This window comes from Notolabrus celidotus, chromosome 9, assembly GCF_009762535.1.
Source record: "Notolabrus celidotus isolate fNotCel1 chromosome 9, fNotCel1.pri, whole genome shotgun sequence".
NCBI lineage: Eukaryota > Metazoa > Chordata > Actinopteri > Labriformes > Labridae > Notolabrus > Notolabrus celidotus.
The window spans coordinates 14,396,882-14,409,851 of NC_048280.1; the positions used below are offsets into that span (position 1 = coordinate 14,396,882).

The 12,970-nt window shown below is 40.0% G+C and overlaps 1 protein-coding gene across 2 annotated transcripts in view; it reads right to left on the reverse strand.

The window, feature by feature from the left end:
* Positions 1-12,970, reverse strand: part of ipo11 (importin 11) — a 166,840-nt gene that overhangs the window by 102,332 nt on the left and 51,538 nt on the right. For both annotated transcript variants that reach the window (XM_034691771.1, XM_034691773.1), the window contains exons 14-15: positions 12,719-12,766; positions 7,357-7,462 (exon numbers count right to left, since the gene is read on the reverse strand). In XM_034691771.1, coding sequence (XP_034547662.1) covers positions 7,357-7,462; positions 12,719-12,766 — 154 coding nt within the window. The remainder of the gene's footprint in view (positions 1-7,356; positions 7,463-12,718; positions 12,767-12,970) is intronic.

Below are 12,970 nucleotides of genomic sequence, written 5' to 3' on the forward strand. Positions count from 1 at the left end.
TCTCGCTTTTTAACATAAAAAGTAATTCCTCAGTCAAAAACGGAAGACTTGGAAAGATTGAACCTGCAGGAATAGAAAGCAGTGCTTTATTTTGCATCACTATGTTACTTAAACTCTCCATCACGGATCCACAGCTTGATGATGGTACCCTTTCATTTCATCCAATATCTCCTATAAACCTTCTTACCCCTACAGGGAGGTATTGAGACTCTGCGATGCATACTTGTTGCAGAAGCTGTAGAGCTATTTAACTGAATGCCACATTTAGCAGGAAAAAAAAACCCTGCAACACTTTCTGAGAGACTTTTAAAATCACAAGTAAAAACTTTGCAACACTTGAACTATGTCATCGGAACACTTGAGTAAACTACTAATGGGGCATTGTGTGTTCTTATCATCAGCTTAGCATGAACAGATGCTTGGCAAGAGAGAAAATCATCACAGCTGCATGCACTGAAAATGAGAAAAACAGTAAATTTGCCCCCTTCAGTGAAAATGTCTGATTGTGGATTCAAAAGAGTTAGGAAGTGAAAACGCTGGAGAGGATCACAAAATGCCCAAGAAACCAATTCAGAGGCAGGCTTGATGAGACAAAATCAGGATCAATAAAATCTGAAAGATACCATGGACTCGGGGAAACAACATGGTAAGTGACACTGACAAATCGCAGGTGGTGGAGAGTCCTGCAGGTGTGGAGTGGAGCAGGTGGATGCAGACCTTTTGTCTCAACTCTAGAGACTCATGTACAAAATTCAGTTTGCTGCTTTAATGAGACTGGTCTGCTATGAAAGTATGCACAACTGGTTTGTTTTTTGTTGTCTGTACTTCTCATGAACACAATATTGTTATTGTTTACTAATTTGATTGTACTTTTTAATGTGGATCTAAGTCTTTCAATGCTGTTTCAGGGGTTTGCCTATATAAGTATTGCATATCCGTCTCTTATTAAGATTTCCACATGCCGGTTCTGTTTTGTCTGGCTTTACTAGTTAAGCCTTGGGAAACCAATTCAGAGAAGGCCAGACTGTTGTACGTTAAGACCTGACACACTGACTGTACAGTAAAAGTAGTTTTGATGAACACTTACTCACACACTCCTGAAAAATTCCCCTTAAGCCCCTAAAATTTATACGACAGATTAACACACATCTTGTCTCTACCATCGGGAGACTTTAGAGTAGCTGTGTAAGATCTAAAAAGGGAGGTTATAGGTGTATTTTTTTTTTTTTTATGTATCATTATTGTGTGACGAATAAAGGAGTATCTTATTTTATTTTGTTTCATATTTCTCTTTAACATAAAATACATCTTTTCTATCACAGATAAAGTGTGAGGTGAGAGTATGTGTTAACTTGTTGGCAGTGGAGCACAACAGTAATGGAACAGAAAGGCTCAGCAGAATGCCTACATTTCCCAAGACGCAACACAAAAATTGTTATACAAAGAAAACAGACCTTAGACAAACAGCCCATGGGGCTGAATTCCACTCCCCAAACAAAGGCTTCAACTCAGTGCCGTCTAAAACGTCGGAGGGAAATCCAAAAAAATGACAGTTCAAAGAGAATAAATATACAACATAAAGATCAGAGATATTTAAAGAAGGACACTTTTCAACCGAAAATTTGTGATTATGCCAAAACCATGAATCACAAAGGATCCCTTTAAACCTTGAATTACTGCCTGGGTGTAAGTAGTGGATTGCTTTTAGATATTTACATTGAGCATATGATGTTGCATAAAAAGATACAACTCTCTACAAATTTTTGCACATAAATAGACATGGAATAATCTCATATCTACCTGATCAGATAGCATCACATGTAACATACATCAGCTCTATAACTCCTCTGCACTCTGCTCTACTTTGAGAGAAAAAAAATCAACCGACACAGAGAAAGTTTGGTCTTTAATTTCTTGGCTTCATGACAGAAAACCTAGAATATCCATAATTCAGATGACTACGCCTTTGTCCACTTAGATTGGACCTTATTTCCAAACAGCCAATCAAATTGCCAAAAGAAATAATACCAGGGTTCATAAAGTCAGAGCCGACAGCTTTCCAGCTGAGACAGTCTTTCTGACAAGCTGACAAACATGAGCGCACCTTGTGTCATGACAGAAAACCTAGAATATCCATACTTCAGATGACTACGCCTTTGTCCACTTAGATTGGACCTTATTTCCAAACAGCCAATCAAATTGCCAAAAGAAATAATACCAGGGTTCATAAAGTCAGAGCAGACAGCTTTCCAGCTGAGACAGTCTTTCTGACAAGCTGACAAACATGAGCGCACCTTGTGTCGTAAACTAGTTTGATTATCTGTCTCTTCCTCTCTACCCTGTCACATAGACAGCTGGCTTTGTTGAAACACAGGATTTCTGACACTATCCCAAAGACCCTGATAAAATATCAACATTATATTTCAATAAAAAAAGTGATATTGTGTTATTCAACACAGACACAAAGAATTGCTGAGTAAGTCTTTGTTTTGTGCCCATAAGGAGGATTTTAAGGCCGCATATGTGTGGCTGTGTCTCCAATTGTACCAGTACACAACAAACTCTCACAGACTAAAGACAAGTCAGCTGGGTGGTCCACAGTGATACCGCCGGTCCCTTGCTGAGTTGCAGCCATAAAGTGTAACAGCTCTCTTAAACTCCGGCCACCCCAGTATGGAACCGGGATTTGTAACCTTCAGAACTTGCTGAGTGAATAAACAGTGTATATAAAGTGTGAAATACCACATTAAACTTCAGAGCATACACATCATTTCAAGGTGAACTTGCTGCAGCATATGGAGGGAATATGGGGTCTTAAAAGTTCTCGGATTGTGCTAGAGAAGATGCTGCTTTATAACTCCCGGGAGCAACTTTCAGCTTGTGTCTGGTTTTGGCTACTTATGAGGACAAAGCAGTACTCTTCATCACTCTGCTAATCTTAACCTATGAATACCTGCTTTCTTTTAACAGTAAAACATGTCACTCATCAAGAATCTTCTGAGGAAAATGCCAAAAAGGTCTATTCTGGTATTGTCCGACACATAACTGGTGTCAGTGGTTACAGGCATTTCAAATTACTACTTAAAAATGTTCATATAGGTCATATAGAGACATCAGTGTTTGTTTCAGTTTGTTTCAGATCCAGCTGTAAACCCCTACAAGAGCTTAAAAATGTTAGTGGTTTCAGATTAAACACTTGTAACGTCTCGTGGAGAAGGAAAGAGAATAGTACAATGGTTAGTCGGGTTACATGGCAAAGGTGCCTTTCATTTATTTCCTATTCATTTTCACATCGTTGTTAATGAAAGATGTAAGAGTCCTTGTTGTCATGGCTTCATAAACCTCCCCAGTGAGATATTTTTACCCTCAAAATATGAAAAGGTGTACTTGTGAGTAATAAGGCAGCCCACTGGGAGTTAAAAATGAGACAAAAAGTTGTTGAAGGATTACAAGGATTACAGAAGCCCATTAGGAAAAAAAGGTACATTCAACCAATCTGCAGACATGTGTTTGCAGATACACATGCATGGAGAAATAAAACACAAGCCTCTGAGACTCTGTTCAGTGTGGGATATCATCCAAACGTCCCTGCTTTAATATCCAGGCTGAATTTACATTCCCATTTAGATGTTTCTTTAACAGGCTGTGGGGATATCTAAGATCTGTCAAAGACAAGACAGTATTCAGCTCCACTGGGCAGAGAAAATTGGAGTTTATCCAAAGTCATTTATATACCTAACCTTTGTTTGACCAAAAGTCATCTTTAAATTAAATTGACGCAAAGGAAAGGGTTATCATATAAGGACCCCTTGTTAGTTTTTCAAAATGAAGTATATTGTCAGTTAAAGGACAAAGCTAGAGGTTATCTTTTTGTGATTAAGGTTTTCAAATTTTCAATACTATGATACCTTTTGATACCACATGCTATAAAATGATTTCCAATAAATGTTATGTTCTATGGTATCAAAAAGCCCCAAGTATGTGGAGAAGACCAAAGCGTGAAGATTAAGTCAAGGGAGCAAGCATTATTAAAAATCTGTATAACATATACTATATTGACACTACAGGAATGCATTAACCAGTCGTACAAGTGCTTAGATTTTTTTCCGCTTTAGTAAAAGTAGCAGTAGTTTTTGGTATGACATGGGTGACACAGGGTAATAAGTGAAAAAAGACGCAGAGGGAAAGGAACACCTGTAGCGGGGTCGTTGTAGCACACTTTTTCAGTTGTGAGTTTTAGTGGTGACCGGTAAAATTAAATACCTGTACAGATGATCAGCCAAATGCTGAATATAGGTCCCAGATAACCATTGACCCCTACAGGTGACACCACAAAGAACTTACAAATACATCCACAAATGGGCAGCATGATTGCTGGCTTTGTTTGTTTGCAGCTGAAGTCACACCTCTTTCTTCCTGCTATGTGTGTCTCTATGCTCTGCCCTCTGTCACAGACACAACACAGCTAACTTTTACAATCACATGTTGGCTTATACTGACATTTTGTTGTGCCTTTACATTTATGTCTGGTACAAACAGACTGAGAGCAAAAATGAAAAACAGTGATGTAACCTTGTCCCTATATACATATAGTTTACATACGAGATCTGCTGTTAGCTGCCCGTAGCATGTTGTTGCTAAATGATACTAGGCCGGATGTTCCCTGTGACCTGAGGAGAAAGAGGCAAGAACGATGTGCTGGTATTGAGGTGCAAGCTAAGAAAAGACGACATCGACCTGTCCTTCCACCCATCGTTATGGGGAATGTAAGATCTATCTACGAAAAGGAGGACGAGCTAACCCAGCACCAGAGGGAATACTGGCAGAGTAGCATCATGCTAACAGAGCTAACACCGGACACGAACGTCACATTGGAAGGATTAAACCTGCTGTAGGCGGACAGGATACAGGAGAGCAAGACTGAACACACTGGTGAAGAAGGCCAGCTCAGTCCTGGACCCTGTGGAGGTGGTGGCTGACAGGAGGATTATGGCCAATTTGTCGTCTTTGATGAACATTTCTTTTTTAGATATCTATTCTGATAGATTAGATATATATTGACATAGAGTGGTCTAGACCTCCTATGTTTGTAAAAGCGTCTTGAGATAACATTTGTTGTGATTTGGCGCTGTACAAATAAAGATTGATTGATTGATATATGTTTATTGGTCCAAAACTGCAGGCTGTTAGCTGAACTCAAAACCACTACACTAGAGCAGGCACCCATAAAATGTCCAAAATAAAAGAAGTACGAAATACAGACAGAGGGGAGACTCTGAAGAAACAGACAAAACCACACACTACTTCTGAATTATAACTAAAAACTAACAGGAAATATTTAGTTTTGAGTGTACACATAATTTTCAGAAACATCTCATTCATTATGCTTTAATTATTAACAGTAAGGCAATAGTGGTCTATCTTCAGTGAATATTTCTGTATCAGCACAATGTGTAGCTTGGAAATTAAAAGTACAAACTAAACCTTTTCTGGGTGCCTAGAGGTTCATTGTTTTTATTGCTACTGAGACAGATATTGATGTCTTTGATTGTTGGTATCATGTCAAAGTTTAAAGTTCTACTATCCTGACAACTTGATTCATGACTAATAATCTCACGGAGACACAAAAAGAAAAACTGTATTGTTACTACAAACATCTATAAGCTGATATCACTTATGGCTGTCACCAATGAGACTATGGGCAAACTCTGCTTTTCAGCTGATTCAGAAAAGTGAGAGCAACAACGGAAGAAAAAGGTTGGCAGGTGACGTAGGTCTTGAGCCATCGTTATAATATATTTATTGGAATATTATAATGCTTTCCGATATACTTTTCTATGTATTAGTTATCCTATTCTTGTCATCTGATATTGGATAGGGAGAGTTAATAAATGTACAGGTGTATTTGCATGCACAACATCCAGAGAAAATGACATAGTCAGCATTTTTCTGTGCTGTCTGGCCATTTGGTTTCATTTCTTGGGATGTTTTATTCATTCTCTCCTGAGGCCTGGCTGACCCAATCTGGTTATTTTGTCTCCATAAGCTGAGTTTTCAGATACAAAATAAAATCCAGTAACACTTCAGAATCTAAAGGAAAGTATGAGCCACATTGTGCTGAGGTGAGCTGAACTTTATGAAATAATAATAATAAACAAATAAAAGGACCCAGGTACAAAGAGGGCAGGTTTCTCACACCTGAGCTGAGTGGGAGCAGAGCCACAGTGACATAAGCACGTCTGGCCTCTGACGTCAGCATCAACCTGAGAGAATGACCTTTTTGAGTGCTGCAGGCTTTTTGTTTTGATTGTCTTGGTGTCTGTGTGTTCAGGGCACATCTTTGTTCTTCAGATCAGTCTCACCACCTCGCCTCTGTCCACTGTCCTCACTCTACTTTCACTTTTTTCAAATGTCTTCATCCATCATCTGACCATCTGTAGACCTAAGATGACGTCTGTAATAATATTTTCTAACTAAACTCACCTGTTACAGCGCTGACCTCTGACACATTCAACAGCTGCCTTTGGGTTGATTGTGTGAATACGAGCAGCAGTTGTTGTGCAACCATGGCTGATGGTTATTCAAAGAGGAGTTTGCTGCATGTGAGCTGTTTAGCCTGCATTGACTCTTCTGCTGACTGTTATCAATTTCTCGACAGGGATTAACACTCAATTAGCTTTACTTCCAATAAAAGGAATGCTAAGTATGGAACTTACATATCACCACTTCAGTCTGAACGGTACTTATGAACAGTAAATCAAAGAGCCAGTGCAAAAAGAACTGCATACCCACCTCAAGTTTTGCCATTATTGTTTCAAGGCTTCATAACGTTTGTGAAGCAGAATGTGACAATCTCAAGAGTCATCACCTTCCTAACAGCATTTAGAAATAATACTGGAAACTCAGAGGCTGGTGGAAATATTTGAAGAAATAAAAAAATAGAATAAAAAAAAAAAAAAAAACACAACCATGGACTCAAATAAGTATCACCTTCCCACGGGGAAGCCTTTCACAACCAATTTTTGGTGAGACTTTATCAGGCAGAAGGTGACTCAGTGCTATTGTTTGCAAGCAATCACTGATTTGTGTTAGAAACTATTTCAGGTTTCTGTGTTATTTACTTTCTCAAATCTAACACAGAGAGGTGTTACAGAGATAATTTGATGCTTCATATATACAGTTGCAAAGATCAGCCACATGAGGTGTCCTAGCCTTATTAAAAACAGGTTTTTGTCTTATTTCACAGAGGTTTAGCTGGTACTTTCAGTTTAAGGAGTCGTTATTTTGAATTAGAAATTTTTCTATTTTGTGATATAATACCATTAAAAAGAGAAAGAATATACATGTTAGAAATACCTGTTATGGCTGACTTGAAGCTCTCCAAGAAGCTGGTTCTTGAACCACTGGTCAAAGTCCACATTGTCAAACAGCTCATAGGCTGCCAGTCCCACTGCATTGTACACTGCAGACAAACAACAATGTTAAAAGTCAGGATATTGTTGCACTTATGAGCAGCTTTGTCAACAATATGAAACACTGTAAAATGTGTGGCACATACATGAACATGAACACTCTTAGTTATGAGAGAAAATGAAAAGGGCACACAATATTTCAAACTCTATAAAAACTGTTATTATGACTACAGAATACTAAAATGTATGCCATTCATTTAAGTAGTGACTGGGCAAGAGTTGTGTCTGACTTAAACAATGGTTAAACCATCATTTAGTTCCTGGGCGCTTGCCACCACTGGGGGCATACATTTATAGAGGATATCAATCTATTGAGATCAGCTTCTTTTGAATATTCACCAAGGCTTTTGTAACATCTTATTAAAACATTTTTCATTTACTCTCACAGTGCAAATCAAGAGAGTAGTGGTGCAATGCTATAATTACTCTTGTCTGTAATAAAAAAAAAAACAAAGAATAAATAGTAGGGGTGTCCCGATCCAATATTGATATCGGATATCAGTCCAATATCAGCATATCGGCCTGCATCTAAAATCTCCGATATAAGCACTCCCATACAAGCAGTCCATTCCAGACTCCGCTCCAGCACTTCTATCCAGCAGCGCCCAGATTCAGCATGCAGAGCCTACGTGATCACAACAACAGCGTGTGCTAAGGTGCTAACAAAGTAGCAAGGAGTAAAGGCTGATTTATACTTCTGCGTTGAATAAACGGCGTACCCTACGCCGGGGGTCCGCGTAGCTCCCGTACCTACGCCGAGGCCTACGCACGTAGCTGACGTGCACCTCCTCCAAAATGTAACTCCCCGTAGAGCCGACGTGGACCTCAAGCCCTGTGATTGGTCCGCTCGGCGGCTTTGTATTGCCCGCATTTACAACACTTCCGGGATCCCGGACATCGGCCGCACATCGGCTGTGTATTTCATCTCCTCCTCTCTATTCTTCATGTAATCATGTCTGTATGATAAACAGCAACATGTATCAGCTGTAGATTAACATAACACGCTCTGAATCGCTGTGGAAAAGTAAACAGAGATCGTAGCGGGGCCGGAAGCAGGCGACCGGCTACCAGAGAGACCGCACTGCCCTCTAGTGTTTCGGCGGAGAATTGCTGCGCCACACAGACACACCGACGCATAAGTATGTGGGGCTCATGTCTGCGTCAGCCCCTGCTGCGTAGGGGAGACGCAGAAGTATAAATCAGCCTTAAGAGTGATGTCAGTCGTGTGGCACTATTTTTCGTTAAAGTCTGAAAAATATGTTGCAGCTGACTGCAAAACTTGTCATGCACAAGTTTCCCGTGGTGGCACAGAACCAGGGAAGTTTAATGAGACCAACACCATCGCGCATTTGAAGCAGCATCACAAAAAAAAGCATGAGAATTTTCGCAAGACCACGTGGGCGAAGAAACAAACCTCTGGCTCCCTCTAACAACCAACGCTGTCCGAAACATTTACAAAACGTGACAAACTCCCACGGGACGTCAAAAAGGCATTAGCTATAACAGAAAAGATAGGCCAATTTATTGTGCTCGATGGCCAGCCCCTGTTGGTGGTGAGCAATGTCGGGTTTAAACGCTTAATTGAGCACCTCGAGCCTCGCTACATTATGCCTCGCCGCCACTACATTGTCGATAAAACTATACATAATATAATAATACATGGGTCAGTTTTTATCATACCTAATGCTGCTGACTATCATTCTCTGTTTGAGTAATATCACTTGATCAAGCCTTTTCTAACATTCCATACTACAAAATTAGTAATAATGATTGATGATGACATTTTATTGGATCGATATCGGTATCGACCAATACTCAAGGATGCAATATCGGTATTGTATCAGAAGTGAAAAGGTTGTATCGGGACACCCCTAATGAATAGCACCAACTAACAGCTATCGACTACAGTTAGTTTTTCAACAAAGAAGCGAAACTCAACAGAACACTGGTCAAATTATATAAATTTTGTCATCCCCTGCCTGCCACTCCAAATATTACCTACTATGTTCCCTCATCAGCTCACCAAAGGCAAATGCTTGTAAAGGGCTGGCTAGGAAAATCGCAGTGCAGTTTGGGTGATTTTGGCTGTTTGTGTTCACACATGCCCACCACGAAAGTTTCCAAAAAATGTTAGGAGTTTGTGCTTGTGTGAATAGAGCAAATGATTCAGGCTTTAAATCTGTCCTTTAAAAATGCAACCAAGTCGTGACCAAAATTAAAAATTAAAATAATTCCTGCTCCTTAATGTTGTTGGGGTGCACATAAGGAACAGGGTTACAACACTATAAAGAACACTTAAAGCACAAATCCATATAGGAGTCGCAAGCAAGTAGAGAGTGGCACTAAAATAACTGCAGAAAAAGACAGAGGATGAGATAATAAGAATCAAGATGACAGTATGAGAGCAGTTATATGAAGAGAGATGAAGGGACAGAAGCAATACAAGTTAAAAGCAATGTCTCCTGTTACTATATATATATTATCTTTAAAAGAAAGAGAAGAGAATATAAGAGGGATCGGAGCAAAGATTTATTAGAAAAACGGAAACTTTTCCCATTACTTTAATTCTCTGGCATTGTGAAAGGTTGGCGCTAGGCCGAGTATATTGAGCTCTACAGTATATGTGTGTGTGTGTGTGTGTGTGTGCGCGCGCGTGTGAAAGAGAGGGCCATAACCAAGAAAGCAAGGGAGGGATATAAAAATACTGAAAATGTCTCTCAGAGAAATGATCCAAAACCCATGGAGCAGCTAAATGCCTTTTAGACATATTTTCACTCATTCATCATGACAAAGAGATGGATGGATGGAGGGGTAGGCAGAAAATATAGAAAGTCCAGAGGTGCTGAAGCAGTGGACTTGTCCTTATTACAAAAACCAAAGCTATGAGGAGCTGTGAGGAGTTACTTTTTATAGGAACATAAAACTGAAAGGAAATTGGAAACTGCCGGAGAGAGTAACGTGCATTTTTATTTTGCAATCCCTTTAAGAGGGTAGCTAGCTGTTGTGTGTGGATACTTGCTCTCACCCAGCCATCATTAGTCCCTCAATAATCACATTGTGTGTTGTTGATTACAGAGAGCTATGTTTGTATTTACAGGCACAGTTCAGTTTTCCTTTGAGGCAAACTATAGTTATTTCCGGCTCTATAGAAGTCTGATTGCTGTGGCTACGTAAAGTAAGGATTTTGATACACTTTTGATGTGTTTTTATCGTTCTCTGAAAGGCACCCGGGAGGGCTAATGGATATACTTGTGTATAACAACTCTGGGGGGTGGTTATGGCTGATGCCAGGGCAGCTTTATAATGACAGATGTGAGACTAAAGCAAGGACCACAAATATATAAGTCAACAGCTCGGGAATGTCTGCGGCAACAGAAGTAAGACAAAGGAATGCTTGTAAGATGGTTTATACTTGGTTCATTTGCAGCATTTGTCAGCTAAAAAAGGATCCAGGCAGATGGTCCTCGTCACATAGCATGTTATTACGTATTGTAACAAATGTTATGATTGCACATCAGATGGACAAATATACCGACAGTGGTCTTTAGCTTCCTGATTCAAGCCCTGGCATATAATACGGGCTACAGATAAACACTGGATGCTTTGTTTTTACAGTAGCGTGACTAGGATGTTAGAATACAATTGCATCAGCACTATCATACCAGTCTCATTGGTTCAAAACAACACCTGCTGGTAATTACCTCTACTTTGGGTCTCCGCAGCTTTACCTCTGTGGCTCACAGTTATCTTACACTGCTGCTACTCCAGCTCCATCATCCAGTCAGGTCTGCTACTTATCAACATTATCAACATTATCAACAAGCTACTGGGATCTCGACAGGTTTCCTCCTTTTTAAGAGAGGCTTTCTTCTGTCTGTGATTGTCTGTGAGTTGTGTATGCCATAAAAGCAACTAAACGGCAGCCTTGTTCTGCCTCAGAGTTATGGATAGCAAAAACAGGAAGGGATAAGGGAGGGCATAAGAGAGACAAAAAAAGGGAGGAATAAGTTATCCCTGGATATCAAAGAGTAGGTGAGTGAGTGAAGAGAGCAGCAATGACAGATTGTACAATTAAACTGCAACTGAAAAAGTGAATCTATAAGTTTAACTATGTGATAATGATAATGGCAGTTGTTAAAGGTGACATATTATGCTCTTTTTCATCTAAATATATTGGTCTAAGAGGTCCCCAAAACGTGTCTTTAAAGGTTATGCTCAAAAAAACACTTTGAAATCAGATTTTCGCATGCCTGAAAAACCCTCTTCCTCAGCCCTGCTCAGAACAGTCTGTTTTCTCTCTGACCACGCCCCCTCAGGAAGTGGATGTGGCCTCGGCTGTCCAGCATGTTGATCTAATGTTTACATGTTGGCTAAATATACACGGGTGCTCACAGACCCGCGTTACTTCAACCCTCTGAATCTGATCCAGAATCTGATCCTGATGGAGAGGTGCCTGCAGCAGGACCTTTCTGAACAACTGGTCACAGATTTTGTGTTTCTTGTTGTTTTATTTGTCAGTATGTCGACGTGTGTCTTGGTACACAGCTACGAACATATAGCTATGTGGCTATGCTAACTAGCGCTAGCATTTTTCCATGAAAAATAAAAATGATCCACTAGATCTTCAAATCTGCAGACGTGGGGAGAAAAACCGACCTCTGCCAGAAAGGCAGCAGGACCTTTCTGAAGGATTGGTCACAGATTTTGTGTTTCTTGTTGTTTTATTTGTCAGTATGTCAACGTGTCTTGGTACACATCTACGAACATGTAGCTATGTAGCTATGTGGCTATGCTAACTAGCGCTAGCACTTTTCCATGAAAAATAAAACTCATCCACTAGATCTTCAAATCTGCAGACGTGGGGAGTAAAACCGACCTTTGTGTTTATTAAGACAGCCTACAACTAGCATGCCTCCCTCCTAAGCTCCTTGTTAGCATACGTGTGCAGGTATTGAAAAACTGAGGTGGAGTTGAGTTGTATTTTTTACAGTCTATGGGCTGAACAAGCTCCGAGCTCTGACTTCCGTTACAGACCGGATGTCGTGACATATGAAAAACACTGAAAACTGAAACGGCTTCTTTCAGCACACATTTACAGAAAGGTGGAGAAATCAGAACAGGGGCAGAATTTTTTTCATTTTTGGGGGGTTTGTAGACATGCCAGGGACACATATTTCAGGTACAGAACCATTAAAAAGTCGATTTTGCATGATATGTCACCTTTAAAGCAGAAGCATCTGACTCACCTGCATCCTTCATCAGCAGTTGAACAGGCTCTTCCACATTGGTTGGCCCTGCAATGACAGACATAGATGTGTGTAATAGAAATGTGCATTCAGTTTTAACTACACTCAAAGATTTGTAGGATTTAGCCCCCAGTGACTACAACAGAAAGTTGATACAACTAAATGTGCCAATCCCGCTTGGCTCTGGAAAAGATAACATATACACTTAAGGACAAACAAGAATTATTTGACGGTATCTGGAGCCTATTTATT